Genomic DNA, 20,556 nt, shown 5'->3' with positions numbered 1-20,556 from the left:
TACTACTTTGGTTATTCAATATTTGCTTCATTATTTTCAAAGATTGGTTTTCATTTTGTTGTATATTCTATGAGAACTTAGTGTACCTTTAAAATTTTTATTTCAGTGAATATAGAGTATATTTTGCTTAAATTATACTCAGTGTTTCTCCTGCTGACCCTTTTTGGGGTATGCATCTTTAATACTTCTTGAAACTAACATAGACTTAGTTTCTCTTTCCAGATACTGCAGTTTGGGGGGGGGGGTTGTTTTCTAAACAATTTAGAATTTTATTTAACTTTAATATCTTTAGGAAATTGGTTTGGTCATCTCACTTAAAGTTGTTGGGAAACAAATGATCACCTGCTTGAGGAAGATTCTTGAATATTTGAGGAACTTTTTCTTTTTTCAAGGTTTTATTTATCTTCAGAAGGTAAGGGAAGTAGAGAGGGAGAGAGATATCAATGTATGGTTGCCTCTCATGGGTCCCCTGCTGGGAACTGGCCTGCATCCCAGGTATGTGCCCTGACTGGGAATCGAACTGCAATCCTTTGGTTCGCAGGCTCGAGCTCAAGCCACTGAGCTACTACACCAGCCAGGGCCTATTTGAGGAACTTTAAAAAAAAAATCACAGTTCATAGTTATCACCTAAAAGATTCCTCTTGGTTCAAAGATTTGTACAGGGCACATATTTTTATTAGACTATTCATAATAGTGATAATAAACTAAACATTTTAAAATTTAATTGTCATAAGTTATGGCTTTTCTTAGATAAAAGTTGAAATGCAACTATAACTCATACATTCATTTTTCTTTATTTTCTTGGAAATGATTCAAAATACTGCTTCAAAATATCTGTGTTAACATATTTACAGAAGAAAGTTATGATAGTACTGTGTTAAAGGTAAGCAGTTTTAGTTGTAGGACTTGTCAGAGCCTTTCCTATGCTAATGACATAGAGAATGAATTCCAGAATGACGGAGTGCTCAGTTTGCAAAAGAACCAGTGGGTGCTGGGGATCAGCATATCATAAATGTATTGGACAAGAAACCTCTTATTTCTTAGAACACCGTGAGGTGGTAATTAAGGAACATACTTTGGAAAATTATAAAGAAAAAAAAAAGCCTTTTAAAACTGCTTTAACATCTGCTGCTTAATAGTTTTTAATTTTTTTCCCAGGTTGTTTCAGACCATGCATTCAAATGACTATCTTTAGTTCTCTTACAACCTAATTAACACTTAAGTTATTTCTCCTTGGTGCTATGTTGATGCTAGTTGATAATGTATAACAATTGAAAGTTACCAGATAGAGCCCTAACTGTTGTCGGTCAGTTGGTTGGGCGTTGTCCCACAATCTGAAAGGTTGTGGGTTGAATTCCTAGTGTGGGCTGCTGGGGTTGCAGGTGTGGTCACTGTCAGGGTATGTGGAAGAGTTTGAGTCTCTCCTTCTCATCTCTCTCCCTTTCCCTGTCTCTAAAAATGAATGAAAAGGACCTGTGGACAAAGACAGGGTGGGGGTGGTTAGTAGAGCAGGGGAGAGTGATGGAGGGGGGAATGGGGATAACTAATTAAGCAGTAATAAGAAAGATAAATAAAATCTTTGAAAATTACCATGTCGCCAGTTTGACACAAGTCTTCCAATTGTTGGGCATTCAGTGTGGTGCTTTTATTAACTGAAAATTACAAAAGATTGCTTGTACTGTATTCTGTGATAAAATGTCTAAATGGTAATGCAACTATAAGGATCCTTTTTAAGAAAACTTTATTTTGCTAATTTCAACAAGCCTTACAACATAGAGAAATGCAAAGAGAAAGACAACAGTACCTCCTCTCCTACCAAAGTTAGGTGTTTATTTTTTATACTTTTTGAAAACAAAAATAGGATCATAATGATACACCTAAGGCAACTTGGTATTATTATTTACTATCATGAACTTTTTTTTATATTAGCAATATAACTTTAATAACTTGCGGTATTTAGTGTGTAGCTTTTTATTTTACTAAATCATTTTTCTGTTGAACTTAGGTTCAGTTTTTTTGTTTTTTAACCACTATAACCAGTCCTGCAGAAAAAAAATTATACAGGTCATTCCATCATGTTGGTGCTATCGTTTATTTAAGGTAAGTTCCCAGGAAAGAAAATACTGGGTCAAAGGATTTTTAAACATAAAAATATGTTTGCTCATTATGGTGGGTAATTAATACTCTAGAAAGCACAAATGTTTCGATTTCATACATTATCTAATTTAATCTTCACAATTACCATATGAGGAAACAACAGTGGTTATTCTCAAGTGCAAATGGAGAGACAGGACCAGAGAGTTCAAGTGGTCTGAGTTCATTCAGCTAGAGGCAAACATGAAACTGGAGTATGTTTTTGATTCTGGTTTCTGTTACTCTGAGATGAATGATGTAAAACTTTTTAATTAGAAAACCATGAGGGTGTTTGAGGATATGTTCCTGAGCTGTAGGTGCTGTAGTGATATATAAGGTTCTCAACTCAGTCTGCATAGGGAAGCATCACCTGGAAAGCTTAAAAAATACTAATAAAAATTTGCCTATTTCCCTGCCCAGACCAATTCAAGTAAGTTTTGGATAGGTGGGATCTGACTATTTGTAGTTTTTTAAAAGTTCTACCTAGATTCTGATGCACTGTTAGGGTTTGAGAACCTTAAAATTGGTGTGCTCATATCCCTAAGGGGCCCATTTTGTTTTCTGGGAATCAATTAAATAGTTCCTCATTATCTGTAATAAGAAAGATATACCTTTGATCCATCCCAAATCTTAATGTATGTTTTACTCCAGCTAGTTAAACCTTCAAGGCACCAAACTTAGAGTTAACTTCCTTTAGTAATTAACCTTTTTTATTCACATTCCTGTTAAGAATGATACAGCATGGAGCCGGAGTATTGTAGTTTCCTCTGGGATTTTCTGAATTCAGATCAGTGACAGTCTCGAGTGGTAGGAGTAGTGAATGGCAAAATTTCTTTAACCCAGTTCACTTCTTTCCCAACCTGTTGTTGGCAATACTTAATAAAGAACAATTCTACAAAATACACTCAAAGCTAGAAATATGTGAATCCTGTTTTATCATAGCATACTGTCAATACAGTGCGGAGTTTTAAATGTATGATTTCACTGACTCCCATTTTATTATTATTTTTTTTACGTTTTGACAAGTATACCAAAGAGTAGTGCAGAACTAACCTAGAGGAAATGGTTAGAAAACTTAAGTGCTAATGACATGAGCGCAATTCCTTTAAATTAGGTAGTGAGAGCATGTTTAGAGCTACAAACTGGATTTTACTTTGTAAAACCCAAAGTGTCTTGAAGGTGTGGCTAGAGATTTTTACTATTGTAGTTATTGGGTATACGTGTACATTTCTTTGTAGTGCCTTAAAAACCCTCAGAAGTTTACAAATAAGACTAATAAGATTCCCTATTAAGTTATGGCCTACGTTGTGTCATAATATGTAGCTTCTATGTATAGGTGTATTTATGAAATATTTGCATTCTATCATATAGAAGGTATTGACTTCCAAACTGACTGTAATAAGGACTGTATAAATGCGTTTAGTGATTTTTATCACATGTATTTTATTATTCCTATCCACTGCTCTCCCCCCCACTCTTGGCAACCATTGGCTTGTTCTCTGTATCTTTGGGTCTGTTTTTACTTTGTTTTGTTTATTCATTTATTTTGGTATTTTTAGATTCCACATATAAGTGAAATTATACAGTATTTGTCTTTCTCTGACTTACTTCACTTAGCATAATACTGTCTTGGTCTAATGTTGCAAATGGCAAGTTTCCATTTTTTTCTATTACAGTTCCATGCGATATAATATTAGCTTTAGCTGTACAACAGATTTCAGAGGAGATGGGCATGTTTAGGGTGGTACAGCCGTAGGCTGTACAGCAGGTTTTGTTCTTTTTATTGCTGAATAGTATTCCATTGTGTTTGTGTGTGCATACATACAACTTCTTTATCCATTCTTGTAACACATGTATTTTAAATATTTTCAAAAATACAAGTAATGAAATATTTGGGAAATATTCAAGAAGTAAAAAAAAACACAATGTAAAATTAAAAGTATATGTGTTCTTTTCTCATATGTGACTATGAACAGTTAAGTGTCATTTTTTGTTTTCCAGGTATACATAAATATGTATAAGCATATTTATATCCAGTTTTGTATCCATATTTGTATCCAGTTTTTACAAAAGTGGGATGATAGACTGTTTTTCACCTTGCTGTTTTACTTAGTATCCTGGAATTTTTTCCCATATATGTATAAATACATTCTTGTGCTTTTTAATGGATGTATAGTTGATAAACTATCAACTACCCTCCTTATTACAGTATTCTTAGTATCCTTCTTTTTGGTCTCCTTCCTCAACTATTAACATTTCATTGAACAGTGCCATAACCAGAAGTTTGCAAAATTGCACTACATGTTTTTTTTTAATCCTAATTCTGATTTAGAGAAGTTTTAAAGTCTAATGGTCATGTCGTAGATGATATTAATATATTGAGAAATACCAACTACATGCCATGGAAATTAAAAAGATTGCTTGGGGGTTGTTTTCAGTGAAGAAAGTGGCATTTGAGCTAAACTTGGAAGGATTTGTAGGACTGGCACATGAAGAGGTAAATGGCAAGAGCTCTCCAGGGACTGAAGTAGGGTGAGTAAAAGGCCAGCTGGGGAGTGAGCTTTTAGAGCATCAAGGTAATGAATGGTTCATGCTTGGTGGTAGTATCGAATTCTCTGCCGTTTCAGGAGCTTTGGTGGTTAGGGGAGGACAACTGGCTACAGTAGCCTTGTTTGTGAAGCAGAAACACAATACCTACTTTGCTGGATTGTAGCGAGAATTAGCTAACATGCCTAGTATCATCTCTAGCATAAAATTGGTCCAAAGATGTTTGTGCTCACTTGAAAAATTCATATTTTATTTGTCAAAAGTAATGATTGAGGAAGTAATAAATGACATTACATTTATACAAATGCTCCAACTCTTGAGTCAGTTAACTTTGTGGATTAATCCATTTACAAGCTATGATTTGTACTAGTTTTGTTCTCTTACTGATGAGGACTTACTAAAAAGTACAATCCTCTTGCTATTATAACAAACTTCCTTAATATCATCTAATACCCATTTTGTATTTAGATTTCCCTGATTTACTCAAAAAATGTTCTCTTAATAGTGGATTTGTCAGAACCAAGATTCAACTAGATTTACAGTTTTTTTGTTTATTGTTTTTTAACTTTAAGATTTTATTTATTTATTTTTTAGAGAGGGAGAGAAACATCAGTTGGCCTTCACTTGCACACCCCCAGTTGGGGATCTGGCCCATAACCCAGGCATGTTCCCTGACCAGGAATTGAACCAGCCACCTTTCAGTTTACAGGCCCAGCCCACTGAGCCACACCAGCAGGGATACACAGTATATTTGGTATTTAAGCCTCTGTATTAGTTCTCTCCCTTTAAATTTCAAGTCATAGATATGTTGGTGAAACCAGGTGATCACTCCCCTTTTTTTCCATATTCTAGATTGAGTAATCACTTTCCTGTGTCATGTATTGATTTTGTTCTGTCTCTGTTCTATTTCTGGTAAATCAGTACTATCTTGATCTAGCAGCTTCATTAGAAAGATTGGAGTTTAATGGTTTGGTTGTTTGGTTTTATTTTTTTGTTTCTGTTTTGAGGCAGTAGTTCTTCATAGGCAGTGGTGCTGTTTCATGTTACATTACATTATTAAGCATACAGTCTGCTTTCTCCGCTTTTACAATAATGGCATAGTAAATAACAAAATGTTAATTTAGAAATACCATTTTGAGATGCTCATTTCATGATATACCTTTAACATTTCACTTGTATCCTTGACTCTTCAAACCCACTTTATATCAACTTTATTGCTATCTTAACCCTTTGACCTGCTTCTCTTGGGTAATATCTAAAAGCATCAAAAACTGGCATTGACTGAGGTTGTTTAGTATATAGAAGCAATATTTTGTTTTTCAAAGTAAAGGAACTTTTCTAAGCAGTATTTTCTCAAAATAAATTGAGAGAATGTATTTGTTGTATAGGAGATGTTGTAAGGACTCAAATATATGGTGGCTCCTTTAAGAGAATTTTAAGGAAAAATGTCTTGGCCTTATATTCACATATATGTAAGTATTTATATATGTATATTTATCCTGTTTTGCTTCCTTGAGAGTGTATCTGTGAGATTATCGTCGAAGAGCTAAAGCATTCTTACGCAGAAATATTTGGTAAAATTTTATTTAATGTCTAAATTCTGGTGCCAGAATAATCTAATTTCTAATCTGGGACAATTTGACTTAGGATCTGAATATTTCTGGGAGTCTGTATATTGATAATACATTTCTGCCAAATTTCATTCAAAACATACAACTTAATTTTTTGCAGTGTAGTTGAGTCAATAATACTGTTCTTTTTGCTAGTAAAATTTACAAGCATGCATAATTCCCCCATGAAGTACGTGGACAAACAAGTAGCAAATATTTACAAATGTTGATGTGGATCTTGACTCAACCACTAGCGAAGTGGCTTATCCAATACCACTAGAAAAGTGTATGATTCAGTTCATGCCCCCAGAAAAATAACATTACTAGGTCCTGGTGATTAGTAAAAACTTCTAATGTTAAATCTTTGAAGGCTGATTGTCTTAAAGTAAAACTAATTATAGTATAAAAATGTTACTGGTATCAGATGGTGGTAGAAAGTACTTCAGTACTATTTGGTGTGGCTCTAAATGACTCTTCCCCCTTATTTATTATGATAGGCACATGATGGGGAATTGGATCAGATGCTGTATGAGACAGATTAGTACTTCTTTTTTTTAAGATTTTATTTATTTATCTTGAGAGGGGAAGGGAAGGAGACAAGAGAAATACCAATGTGTGGTTGCCTTTCGTGTGCCCCCCGCTGGGAACTGGCCCACAACCCAGGCATGTGCCCTGACTGGGAATCAAACCACGATCCTCATGGTCACAGGCCTGCACTCAATCCACTGAGCCACACCAGCCAGGGCAGTACTCTTAATGATAGAAATGTACTTAATGTGTATTGGTTCTTTGTACAAACCATTTATAAACCTTTTGGATGATACATTAGTATATATGAAAATGAACAGAACCAAATTATTTAATGTGCTAAATCTAGGTTGTTCCCCATATAATTAGTAATCTGCTTACAGAAAAATTAGCTTCTGGCATACCCTGGAGATATTTTAGTTTGGTTCCAGACCACCACAGTAAAGCAAGTATCACAGTTAGGCAAATGGTAATATTTTTTTGTTTTTTGTTGATGAGGGCTCTTGCTTTCAAATTGTTAAAAAAATCTGTGAAGTGCAGTAAAATGGTGGATGACCATAATATTGGATTTTATATATACACAGAGAGAGAGAGAGAGAGTGTGTGTGTGTGTGTGTGTGTGTACATACCCTCACCAGAGGACATTTTTCCGGCTTTAAGAAATGAAGGGAGAGAAAAATGTTGATGTGAGTGAAAGTTGTTGATTGGTTGCTGTCTCCCATCAGGGATCATATGCACCCTGAGCAGGGATCGAACCCAGCCTGCTGTTTAGGTATGTGTCCTGACTGAAATAGAATCTGCAGCCTTTCGGTTACAGGATAATGCTCCAACCAACTGAGCAACACTGGCCAGGGCAGGTTTTAGAATTTAATAAAACAGTTAGTTCTAGTTAGTTCTTTTGCTAGAAAAACAGAATCATAATCTCAGAAACTAACTTTAATTCACCCCTGACCCATGCAGCTCAGCTGGTTAGGAGTCATCCTGCAAATCGAAGCTTGCTGGTTTGATGCCCAGTCCAGGTGCATGCAAGAAGCAACCAATCCATGTTTCTCACATCGATGTTTCTCTCCCTCCCTACCCCTTTCTCTTTAAAAAAAAAAAAAAAAAAGAATGGATAAAATCTTTTTTTTAATATTTGGGGAAAATCAAAAGAAGAATTTTGTGACACTTGAAAAATATATGAAAATCAAGTTTCACTGTTGATAAATAATGTTTCATTAGGAACGTCCATGCTTATTCATTTTTTTTACTTATGGCTGTTTTTCCATAAAGTCTAAAGTGATTACTACTGTATAGCTCTTTACAGAAAAAGTTTGTTGACCCCCACACTGGGCAAACGAAAGAATTGATCCATAGTGGTAAGAGACCTCTCACATCTATTCATGGGTTCTTTAGCTTATCTCATTTATTTGGACCACAGATGAAAACCTGGAATAAGAAAAAAAAGTAGCTGCAGTAAAGTTTCAGTGCTTCACTCTTGAGAAAGTTTCTTAAGTCTACTTACTGTATGTACTTTTTTTTCTTAATAAAAATCTCCCTCTCATTTATCACACAGGTTTATTACAGAAAGGTAATAAAATTCAGATAACTAGATGGGAAAATTGGTGTCCTCTGATCATGTAAGGACTGTTGAAGGTTTTATTTCATTACTTTTTAAAAAAATATTGATTAAGGGGGGGAATGTTGCAGTTGTCCCAGTGTTTTCCCCTTTGCCCTCCTCCACCTGGTATCTCCTTCCCTCCAACCATCTCCTGCTGCCCCCCCCCCCGCCCCAGTTCATGTCCATGGATCGGACATACAAGTTCTTTGGCCTCTCCATTTCCTATACTATTCTTAACATCCTCCTGTCTATTTTGTACCTACCAACTATGCTTCTTAATATCCTCTTTTCCCCCATTCTTCCCCTTCCTCCCTCCCAGCTGATAACCCTCCAAAAGAGCTCCATACCTATGATTCTGTTCCTGTACCAGTTGTTTGCCTAATTTGTTTTTTTTTTAATTTAGTTGTTGACAATTGCGAATTTCTTGTCATTTTAATGTTGATAGTTTTGATCTTTTTCTTAAATAAGTCCCTTTACAATTTCATGTAATAATGACTTGGTATGATGAACTCCTTTAACTTGACCTTATCTGGGAAGCACTTTATCTGCCCTTCCATTCTAACTGATAGCTTTGCTGGATAGAGTAATCTTAGTTGTAGGTCCTTGGTTTTCATTACTTTGAATACTTCTTGCCAGTTCCTTCTTGCCTGTAAAGTTTCTTTTGAGAAGTCAGCTGATAATCTTATGGGAACTCCATTTCTTGCTGTTCCTCTTCTTCTGGCTCCACTGTGATTCAGATATTGGTACATTTGGAGGCGTTCCAGAGGGTCCTTAAACAATCCTAGTTGTTTCGAATTATTTTTTCTTGCTGTTCTGGTTGAATGCTTATTTCTTCCTTATGTTCCAGATTGTTGATTTGAATCCCAGCTTCCTCTCCTCTACTCATGGTTCCCTGAAGAGTTTTATTTCACTTGGTGTAATCTTCATTTCTTTCTTTCTGTTGTTGTCTTACTCAGTGAGTTCTTTGAGCATCCTTATCACCAGTGTTTTGAACTCTGCGTCTGATAGGTTGGTCATCTCCATTTCATTTAGTTCTTTTTCTGGGGTTTTCTTTTCTTTCTTTTGGGCCACATTTCTCTGTCTCCTTAATTTGGCAACCTCTCCATGTGTTTCTGTGTATTAGGTAGAGCTGCTCTGACTCTCTGTCTTAGTAGTGCGGCCTTTTGTAGAAAATGCACCTGTAAATTGTGTGAGGTGAAGCCTTAGGTAATCATCAGGGTTGGGCAACCCATTGCACAGCTTCAAGGCTCAGTGTTGGGGGGAAGGTTTGGAGAGTGGGTAGTGCAGCTCTCTGACTTCTGAAGTTTGCTGGCCACTGGCACCATTTCAGCTTTTGCCCTGGTGGTGAATTCCAGAGTGGGTGAGTTTGCATATGTTCTGAGCCCATGCAGGCCTTTTAAATAGGGTCTCCTGAAAATCTGGCAGTTTCTTCTGCCGCCCTAACCCCCACTAGTTTTTACAGTCAGAAGTTATGGGGATTTATCTGGGCTGGGGTTGGAATCCCTCACTCTCAAGGTATCACTCCTGATTTTTATCTACCATTCATGAATGTGAGGCCATTCCTGCCACCACTGCCACCTCTCTTTGCCACAGTGTATTTCTGTGCCTCTCTGCGTCTCTGAGTCTCCAGGACTCTGGCTCTCCTACCTGTCTGGATAAATGTGGCTTCTTTAAATCCTCCGCTGTCAGACTTTATACATACAGTTAGCTCAACTTCCCTGACAGTTCTGGGTGTTATTTCTTTGAGATCTATTTGTAATTCTTTCTGTGGTTGCACAAGGAGGCAAAGCGTGTATACCTCTGCCTCCATCTTGACTGGAAGTCTCTTCCTTTCACTGTTTCTTAACATTACTATACAAGCATTTTCTTAATTATAAACTCAAAAATGTTTTTAGTAGCTACATGATACTACATTTTATAGTGCTTTATTACTTATTGTGGGACAGTTATGCAGTTTATAATTTCAGGATTGCAAGCAGCATTACTACAAACATCTTTGTACATAAAAGCTTTTTTATATTTAGGTTTTATTCTTAGAATTGATTCCCAAAGTTGGAGAAATTGGTTCAAGAGATAATATACATTTATGTATATGAAGCCAAATTGTTTTTCTAAGAAAGAACTGTAACTTTAGAATGTGTTTTTTGTGTTTGTTAGAGGTAGATTCTTCTTAGAGCATATTTAATCTTACAAGCCTACCATAGTTGGATATCTGCGACTACAGATTACTGCAAATTGAAAGTAACCTAATTAGAAATGTTAGAAGTGGCACCTTTACTTTCAGGTCCATTGATATTTAACCTGACAGCAAGGCAAGAGGCTGACATACTGACAAAAGCTGACTCAAGAGAGACAAACACTGAGCGCCTGAAGAGCCTCAGAAAGTATCCGTTTTTTCTAGAGTAGTCCATAATGATGCTCTTAGTACATACATAGTATTTGGTGAGCACTTTTTATTAATAGCTCACAAAGCACTTTTGAATATATTATCTCATTTGATCTTTACAACAGATAAGTATATTAAGATTTACAGGTTTAACAAACTTTCAAAAGTCAAACCATGAACTTATTATAATAACAGAATAATAATCCAATTTTGAGCCATTTCCACCCTAAGTAATTGAACAGTTACCTTAATAAAGACAGTCTGTTCTCAGAATACAGATAAAAAAGATGTTACATGAAAGATTTTTTTAAATGATTAATTGGTATGATCTTTATGTGAGCACAGACTTCAGGGGTTAATATCATTTAATATAGGTTTGTAAATTAAATTATGAAGTCAGAATTGTGTGAATGCATTGTCAAGAAAATAGGATTTAAATTTGTAAATTTGATGTCTTAAATTGTTAAGAAATTAGCTGCATAAATATTAGGTGATTGCTGATAACATGTTAGCAGTATCCTGACGCTTTGTATGATTTGCCATTAGATTTAGGAAGCAGTTAATGCTTCAAAGAAGTTGAGGCTGTAATGAGAGCTGGAGAAAATATAGAAGCTATAAATAAAAGGTTTAAGAGAAATTGAGATCACAAATGTAAATCTTAAAAAAAGTACAAAGAGCATAGAGTCAAGATAAATATGAAATCCCGTGAAGTATTTACAGAATAATGAATGTATGCTTTGTCCAGATTTAGGAAATTTTAAAGAAAAATTTAGAAATCAAGGGTGGTTAAAGCAAACTGTACTAAGACATTAGTGTGTCATTAAAATGGAGGGCTTAGATTGTATGACTGCGAAGTAGTGAGACACATTTGGATCAAGATTTCTTTACTTATCTAATAGTTGGTGGTTATATATAGGTGTCCATATATATATGTGTATAGAAAATTTTATATGTATATGTGTATGCATGTGTGCATTGTGTGGTAAAAGAGTATTTTGATCTCAAACTGGGTTTTGCTTTAAAATTCAGTGACATGATGGTATGGCTAGAAATAGTTATTGTAGTGAATATTGAGTGTTCGAGTAAATTAAGTCATCTAAAAATGTTATAAAACCCATAATATGGTGTTGAAATTTTCACTTTAAATGGGCATGTGTATTTTGAAGAAAATAAGAGAAAAAATAGTCCTTAGTACTTACGCACGTACTTCCATTTTTTGTGTTCTTTGGTCCTTCCTGATGATCCACATCTACATCTGTTATCATTTCCCTGTAGCCTGAAGAGTTTTTTAAAAAGCATTTTTTCAGGTGGAAGTCTGTTGTAATGAACTTATTATTTAAAGTGTTTTTGTTTTAGCTTTTAGTTATTATTTTTAATTTTCACCTTGGGATATATTCATTGCTATTAGAGAGGAGGAAGAAGGGGCAGGGGCAGACACACATATCAGATGCTTGCCTCCTGCATGCACCTGACCAGGATTGACGAACGTGCAACCTAACCAGAAATCGAACCCCCACAGCCTTGTGGTATGGGGCCCTGCTCCAACCGAGCCACCCAGCGAGGGCAGCCTTTATTCTTGCAGCACATAAAATTCTGGTTTGGTATTTTTTTTCCTTCTTTCAGCACTTTATATTATATTCTGGTCCCCACTGTTTCTAGCACAAACTAAGTGGTCATTTGTATCATTTTCCCCCTTTATGTAATTTTCCCTCCCTAGCTCCTGTCAGGATCTTTTTATCTTTGGTTTTCAGCATTTTTATTATGATGTGCGTGGGTATGAGTTATTATTTTTTTTTCCTATTTATCTTGCCTGGGGTTCATTGAGTATCTTGAATCTGTAATTTTTGCTTTCATGAAATTTGGGGAAATTTGTGACCTTTTCTTCAAATAATTTTTCCATCTCATTCTCTCTCCTCTTTTTCTTCAGATTGGAAATCTCCATTGATTTGTCTTCGTATTCTCTGACCCTTTATCTTCAATGTGATGTTAAGTGCATCCAGTGAAATTTTTTTAAAGATAGTTTTTACTTTTAGGACTTCTTTTGGTTCTTTTATAGTTTTGTTTTGCTGATGTTTTGTATTTTTTTAACATGATTTTTTCTTTCATTCATCTTTGTACACAGATGTAGCAGTTGCTTTAATATCTTTGCTAATTCTAACTTGGATTATCTATATTGGGGTTGGTCTTTATTGAATTTTCTTGTTTATACATATGTCTAATAATTTTGTTGTTTTTTTATGTTTAATAATTTTGGGTTGTGTTCCAGGTACATGTTGACATTGAAGATGTTCTAGATTCTGTGTTCTTATGGAGAATATTGACTGTCTTTGTTTTTGTTTTCATGGGACTTAAGCTCTCTGACTTGAAGGTGGTCAGCAGCAAACATTTTGCTTAGTTCTTTTAGCCTTAATTGTGTTGCTTGCAATCTGTTCCATCTGTATAGTTCAGGGATTGTCTAAAAATCCAAGCAGAATTTGATTGCCTCCTTTTTAAGACTTCTCAGTTTCAAGCTGTTCTCCTTGTCCCAAACTCTCTCCTTTGTATCTTCAAGCTTTAAGACTGTGTTTATAGGAATTTAAGTTGTTTTATTTATTTTAAATTACATTTTTATTTTTGTTTATTTTGTCCAGAGTGTATTGTTACCCGTAGGGGGGGTTTGGTCTGGAGGAGCTACTCCTCTAATTACCAGGAACTATCAAATTCATTTAAACTCTTTTGAGAACAGTAATCATATCTTAACTTCTGCTTTTCTTTACAAAATCTTATACATTAAAGATGCCCAGTTAAAGCTTACTGAATTAATGGAAGAATGAATGAAATATTTATTTTGTAAAAACTGTTCATATACCAGCTTTTCTAACAAGATAAAAGAATAGCTGATTTGCTGCCAGCTAACTTTGATGTAGTATCTGTTTAGATCTTTTGCCAATTTTTTAATTGGGTTGTCCTCTTCTTATTTTTAGGAACATTTTTAATATATTCTGGATACAAGTCCTGTATTACATATGTGATTTATGAATATTTTACTCCTGGCCTGTTGTTTTTTTTTTAGAGCATGTTTACATAAGTCAAATTTGTAGATACCAGTTTTTCTTTTATAGACTGCTTTTGATGTGATCTAAAAACAAGTTCACACAGCTTTTCTCTGTTGTTTTTTTTCCTAGAGTTTTATAATGTTAGATGTTACATTTAGGTATATATATAATCTTTTGTGAGTTAATTTTTATATTAAGCTATGAGGTATATGTTTTTACATATAGGTGGGGCAAAAGTAGATTTACAGTTGTGAATATACAAAACAGTTCATTCTTGTGTTATTAATTATTATATTATTTTCCATGCAAACTACTGTAAACCTACTTTTGCCCCATCCTGTATGGACATCCAATTGTTGAAGTACCATTTGATAAAAAAAAAAATGAAGGGCTTTTCTTAATATCTAACTTGAATGCTTTCGTATTAGGTACTGTTGTGTCTAATTCAGTTTTCACAACAATCCATGTAGCAGCTTCTGCAGTCAGGTTCCTGTGAGGAGACTGAGGAAAAACAGTTTAGGTTACTTGTCCAGAATCTAGAAATACTAGCTGCTAGAACTGTAATTTGAAACTGTTACACTTTTCTTGTAAACCACATTTAGGAGTTTGAGCTTTATTTTTAAGTCAAAGATTAATAATGGAGTCACACGATCAGACTAGAGTTCAGGAAGATGACTACATTTTTGGAGATTAGATTGTAGGATGGGAAGAAGGAGAGGATTGCAGTATTTTAGATAAAAGATGATGGTGGTCTGAACCACCAGACACCTGGAAAATGGATAGATTTAACTAAAGTAAGAGGTCAGTGTTAGCGATTGGGTATTGGTGTACAAAAGAATTGTTAGGTGGGGAAGAAAGAAGAATAAGGTTGGAACTTCCTGTGGTATCTCCAGGGATGGGAGGAGGAAGAAGGTAGTTTGAAATTTTGAAGAGGGGAGAGATTTGGTTTATAAATCCAAATATGGGGGTGAAGGGCCCTAAAGCACTTAGAGTGAATGGGATCGCTCAAGGGCAAAGGTTGGAGAGGAGGAGCGTTTCTTGTATAGGATACTAATGGAACACTAGCCTTTATTTGAGAGTTGAGGTGACAAATAGGAGTCTGCGAAGAAGGCTGAGGAGAAGCAACTAGACCCATAAAGTACAAAAGAACTATCAGAAGGGACAGAACAACAGAGAGCAGCACCACAGAAGGGAAGCGTGCTTTGTAATGTCAGGCTGCTGTGGAGGTCTAGAGAGAGGGAGCTGCCCGGGGAAAGTAACAGAATTATATTGCAAGGCCCAGAACTTTGGGGGCTGTGAATCTGTTTCAGACCTAAGTGGTTTTTCCCAGCAGTATTAAACACTAGCGGGCAGAGGGCCTGTGATTCAAGAACATATTGTCACATGAAATACAAAAGGCGATTTAAACTGCTGGTTAGACATGGAAAAATAGAAATATATGCTTTAGTTTTTGTTTGAGAAGGGAAAGGAATATTTTTCGGGAAACCTATTATAATTGCAGCTGATTAATTTATATTTTGCTTTGAGGTAGAACCGAAGCATCACTTAAATAATTTCAATGAAAAATGTTATTGGTATAAGATCTGCAAATAATGAAATGCTGAGAAATTTTGGCAAGTAATTTTGTAATAGGAACTGCAACATTAAAAAAACAAGATAATTGCATTTAGTACTTGACCTTGTTCTATTCTTTACTTCCCATCTATTTTATTTTTTTAGTTAAACATATTTTAATAGCAAATTTACAGGAACAGCACAGAAGACAGGTAACATTAAAAATACATACTTGCATGTAGTATGTATAGCTCAGCAAAGTATAGTGAGTAGATGGAATCTACTATATGGTAAAAGTGCTAGAAACACCCTTTTGTAGTTGCCATCAATAAGACATTTACTTTTTTGTTTTTTTTATCCAAATTTGGCATTGTCCAGAAACATTTAACAGGTTTATTTATGTTGTCATAAAGTTGAACTGCTGAATCTTGTTCACTGAAACATTTTGACGTGCATTAATGTTTTATGTTTTTGTGTTTGTATTTTAAAAATTTAAACACAAGTGAAAATGGAAAAACTGCCCAATTTCTGTTCCCTATTTCTTCAACCTGCAATGATGTACTTAGGTACCTTTTTTTACCCCATAGGGAAAAAATATACCTAATGTTCAGAACTACCAAGAACAGGAAGAAGAGAACATTAATTTTTTTTTAAGAATGGAATGTTTCCTATTGTGTAATGGATTCTCAAGCATGTTCTCCACATATATGATGTAGTAGCTGGATATCTTTTGGCATAATTGTTACATGTTTGGTGAGGACAGCACACAGGTTGTTGTCTTCAAAGGGCCAACCAGATAGGCCTTACTTGTCTCCTGCAAAGTACCAGTTGCTACTCTCTGGAGGTGCAGATCTATCTGAAGTCAAGGGCAATTTCTCACACCAGACTCTGGAAGGGAAGTTTGCAAATCAGGAGTTCAGCGGACTTCTGATAATGTCTCGTTTCACAAAGTGCCATAGTACCAGGCCTGTATGGTGAGGTTTTCTCACCCCTCCCGTTAAGAGGACACACACTTGCAGGCGACTTTGGTAGCCAGTTGCTTCCTCAGTACTTCACCACCAGTCGATTTGCAATTTGCAGGCAGTCTCCTCTGTATGAGCCATGGTACAGTGACCTCTTTACTTACTCCCCCCCCCCCCCCCCCCGCCTTCTCCTTCGGCTGGAGCCCAGTGAGCACTGGCAACTGCAGACATAACCTATTATTTTGCTCAAGAAACTAGTAGGGTTTCTTTTGGCATGCAGAGTAACCCAAGAACCCTTCCCCAGGTTTTCCTACAAATTTCAGTGCAGATTGCTGTCATGTGCTCTATTTAGGAAAACCTGTCTCCATAGAGAAATCTATTCTTGCCCATTTAGTTCACGCTAAACTAATATCAGCAGTAGTTTTAATATATCAGAATAGTTGACACAGTCTATTTACATTTTTCTTTCTACTAATTTTTGTTTTTATTCAACAGGTTTGATCTGTGGATGAAATGAATCATGATTTTCAAGCTCTTGCATTAGAATCTCGGGGAATGGGAGAGGTAAATATTTATGAATGCTAAGAATGTGTACCTCACATTGATTATTTGAGCCATTGAGACTTTTTAAACCATAAATCTTGAAAATAGTGGTTAATGGTGCAGGTTTTTTAAATCTCAGATTATACAGTTATGTAGTGTGATTCTCAGTTCTTTTTGTGAGATTGGTTGATTTGATTGACCTGGTTAAATGATGTATTATATTTTGGTAATGAATCACAAATACTTTGCTCAGAAAAGAGCCTTCTTTATTCTTGTCCTTCTGTTTTATATATGTATGCTGTTTGCTTTAGCCATACTGTTGACTATTCTCTCTTCCAAAAATTTCTCCTTGTTGGCTGTTTGCTTAAAAAACTTCTAAGCCTCTACAAGACTACTGAAAAAGATGCTTATCTATTGTCCCATTGCATCTGCAATGGAATTATACTTCCTCATCTGACTTCTTATAGATCTTTATATATACTTTGTTATATTACTGGTTAAAGTTTATTGTTTTGTATTAGTTTCTTTAGTAGCTTGATAGCTTCAAATGACTAGCACACAGTGGGCACTCTAAATGCTTTTTATCAGTCCTTTTAATCTATGACTCATGGGGGCATCCCATTTAACTTTATCATTAAGTAATGTAAGACATCAAAAATACTTAGTTTTCCATATACCTAGTAAATGTTTAGAAAATTTTAATTGATGATGAAAATCCTTGTGGTCACATCTTTATTTTGTCATGTTCTATAGTACTAATATAGTGTGGACTTTGATAATAGAAGATAATGGTGAACAGACCTAAGATGTGTAATTAATTGCTTGCTCCTGGAGATTATTTTACCTTGGTAGATTAGAGACCTTCCTGAGACTCACTCCGTCCAATGCTGTGCTCTTCAGATGCAGAAAAAGAGTCTAGTCACTCCTCTGGACCACAAGAGGGCACCCTGCAGCTAGCTAACCCTCCCCTTCTCCAGAACAGCGTTTTCCAAAGAGTTTGTCATTTTCAGAGGACTGATTTAAGGGTGAGTTAAGGTGCTTAAGCATAAGTATTGCCAAAGTAAGCTTGTTAGTTTAGTGCATAATGTAAAACTCTGGGCCTTACAAAAAAATTGAGAGAGGGAGTAATTTTTTAGTTATAACTACAGGTTCACTGTGACGCAGTGGAGGCTGCTTAGGCATTATTCACCCTATGGGTGAACAAAAAGAAGCAGTCAGAAAGGGCTTTTGGTTGTTTCCCTTTTGCTCATTTTCTTTGGTCTTTAGAAAACAGAATAACATACCTTAAAAACAGATTTGAATAATATTTCAGCTTAGTCTGTGAAAACTTGAATTTAATGACTTTTTTAAGAGCAGGTAAAGTTCACACACCCTTACTGTAATTCTATTTAGGCACCTCCACCCCCCAGCATTTTACTTCCCAAGTCTCTATTGTATAGATATTTACAAATTGGCTTTTTTCTTCTTCCATTTCTTAGTATTTGTAAATCCAAAGACACCTCTGCAGTTCAAAAAAAAAAATCATCATCAGAATAGTAGTAAAAGGAATTCAGTTAGCTGTTTGGGCATGAAGGAGGGATATTTGAGGTTTTTGAAAAAGACAAGCTGGGGGTAAATAGCATGTAATACTATGTTAAATGACCTAAGTTTAAATCTAGGCTTTCTCAATGGGAATGTCAAATGCAGAGTTAAAATGACTAGGTTTAGCATGTCTGCTTTTTTGGCGGATAGCAGCAGGTCAGTGCTTCTGTGACCATCATGTAGTAAAAATGTATTTTTAAATAAGCTGTTATTCACTAATTAAGTTTTTTTCTTAACAGTTTACCAACTAATTCTGTTACCTCTAAGAGATAGCTAAGGAACCTGCTCAGGTTTCTGCATCTGGGTTCTCTCTCCCACAAGCCTTTCTATCTTTCCTCATCTCACAGGCAGCAGGGAACCTTCTGGGATTTCCTTCTTTGCCTGTCTCTCTCTCACCAGTCTTCTCCTCCTTTCCTGACAGGTGAGGTTTTTTTGTTTTGTTTTATCCCAGAATTCATTCATTTTAATAAATTAAAGCAGCCTTGAGTTTCTGGTTTTTTGGGTTTTCTGAAATTGCTTGTGTATTTTTTTTAATGTAACATCCTTTTTTAATGGATTGGCCTATTCTTGAACTTTTCTTTAAAAAATAAAGTCGTTCTTATTATGTCTTAAGTTGCTGTAAATCTCTAATGTACGAAGCACTGCATTACATATAGACCAATTTTCAGATATACTGGTTTTCGTAGGTCATGCCCATCATCAGAAAGAAGGACAGTCTCTTCTAGTTCATTCGGAAATAGAAACAGATTTGTATTCACCCATTCATAAACTCATTCTTTCCATTTTTTCCATGACATGCTTTAATCAAAAAACCTACTCATTTGCTTTAAGTCATGTGGTTTAAAAAGAGTAAAGCTAATCTATATAGTGTTTTTAGATTATACTGCAGAGGCACATAGCTATTACTTTCATATACACACACACACATTATATATATACTAAGTTCCTGTTTATTTTTTAAATAAGGGGAAAGAGGCCTGTACTTGAAATTCTTTAGGGAACCCAGAATTTAAATCACTGAGTTAGTGTATTTTATTATGGGAGCATTTTTTGTAGCTTAGTATTATAATGTTGCTCCTTTGTTTTCTGAAACAATATTTTTTAAAGATTTTAATTATTTATTTTTAGAGAGAGGGGAAGGGGAAGAGAAACATGTATGAGAGAAACATCAGTCAGTTGCCTCTCACACACCCCCAACTGGGGAACCTGGCCCACAACCCAGATACGTGCCCTGACTGGGAATTAAACCTGTGACCTTCCCGTTCACAGGCTGGCACTCAGTCCGCTGAGCCACACCAGCCAGGGTGATACATAACTTTTTAAAATGGCATAGTTAATAACAACACCTCCCTACTGCCCTGGCCTGTATGACTCAATCCATTAGAGCAGTGGCCATAAACTGAAAGGTCATGGGCCACATGCCTTGGTTGGGGTTCATTTTGCAGTCAGGGCATGTGCAGAGGCAACCAATTGATGTTTCCCTCTCTCTCCCTTCCTCCCTTCACCTCTCTCTAAAGTCAATAAGCATGTACTCAAGTGAGGATTTCTTTTTTAAATCACCTGTCTCAAAACTGTCCTAGATTGCATGTTTTATGAGCACCTTCATTTAAAACACGTAATGTAGACATAAACATTTAAGTCCTATAATCCTTATAATCATGTTAATTTGGTTGGTCTGTTCATTTTATATAACAAATTGTAGTAGAAAAATCTGATGTTTGAGTGTACCTCATAGTATAGACTCTAGCAGGAATGTATTTATTTTGAAAAAGTATACTGGGGTTTTTTGACTGATTCTTTGGAGATGGAGAGGGCAAGCTTCTTGAAGAAAAGAACTGATAAAATGATGGATCACGGGGGAATGAATTTGTATGCCACCCTGTCATTCCTGAGTTGAAAGCACAGAGGAGTGGGTTGACAAAAAATAATGAGTTCTCTGACTTTGGTTTAGAGTTTTTGTGAATTATGGAACTAGTACAAAGTAGTATGGGATAATGTATTTTACAGATCTTCAAGATCTCTTACTCCTTGTTTTCTGTAATGTAGTTCCCCATTTCTACTACAGTAAAACAGTCTC

The 20,556-nt window shown here is 35.5% G+C and overlaps 1 protein-coding gene across 6 annotated transcripts in view; it reads left to right on the top strand.

Annotated features, from left to right (window-relative positions):
- Positions 1-20,556, top strand: part of PUM2 (pumilio RNA binding family member 2) — an 89,575-nt gene that overhangs the window by 5,904 nt on the left and 63,115 nt on the right. For 4 of the 6 annotated variants that reach the window (XM_037151815.2, XM_037151814.2, XM_037151813.2 and 1 more), the window contains exon 2: positions 16,851-16,919. In XM_037151815.2, the coding sequence (XP_037007710.2) occupies positions 16,869-16,919 (51 nt within the window). In that variant the 5' untranslated portion in view covers positions 16,851-16,868. Of the gene's footprint in view, positions 1-16,850; positions 16,920-17,798; positions 17,924-18,826; positions 18,901-20,556 lie in introns of those variants that run through there. The other 2 variants (XM_053666844.1, XM_037151817.2) reach the window with 2 other exon arrangements.

The sequence above is a fragment of the Artibeus jamaicensis genome, unplaced genomic scaffold (assembly GCF_021234435.1).
Source record: "Artibeus jamaicensis isolate MK-2021 breed Jamaican fruit bat unplaced genomic scaffold, CSHL_Jam_final contig_465, whole genome shotgun sequence".
NCBI classification, from domain to species: Eukaryota; Metazoa; Chordata; class Mammalia; order Chiroptera; family Phyllostomidae; genus Artibeus; species Artibeus jamaicensis.
Note: the sequence above shows the minus strand (reverse complement) of the source record. Positions and strands in the feature narration are given on the sequence as shown.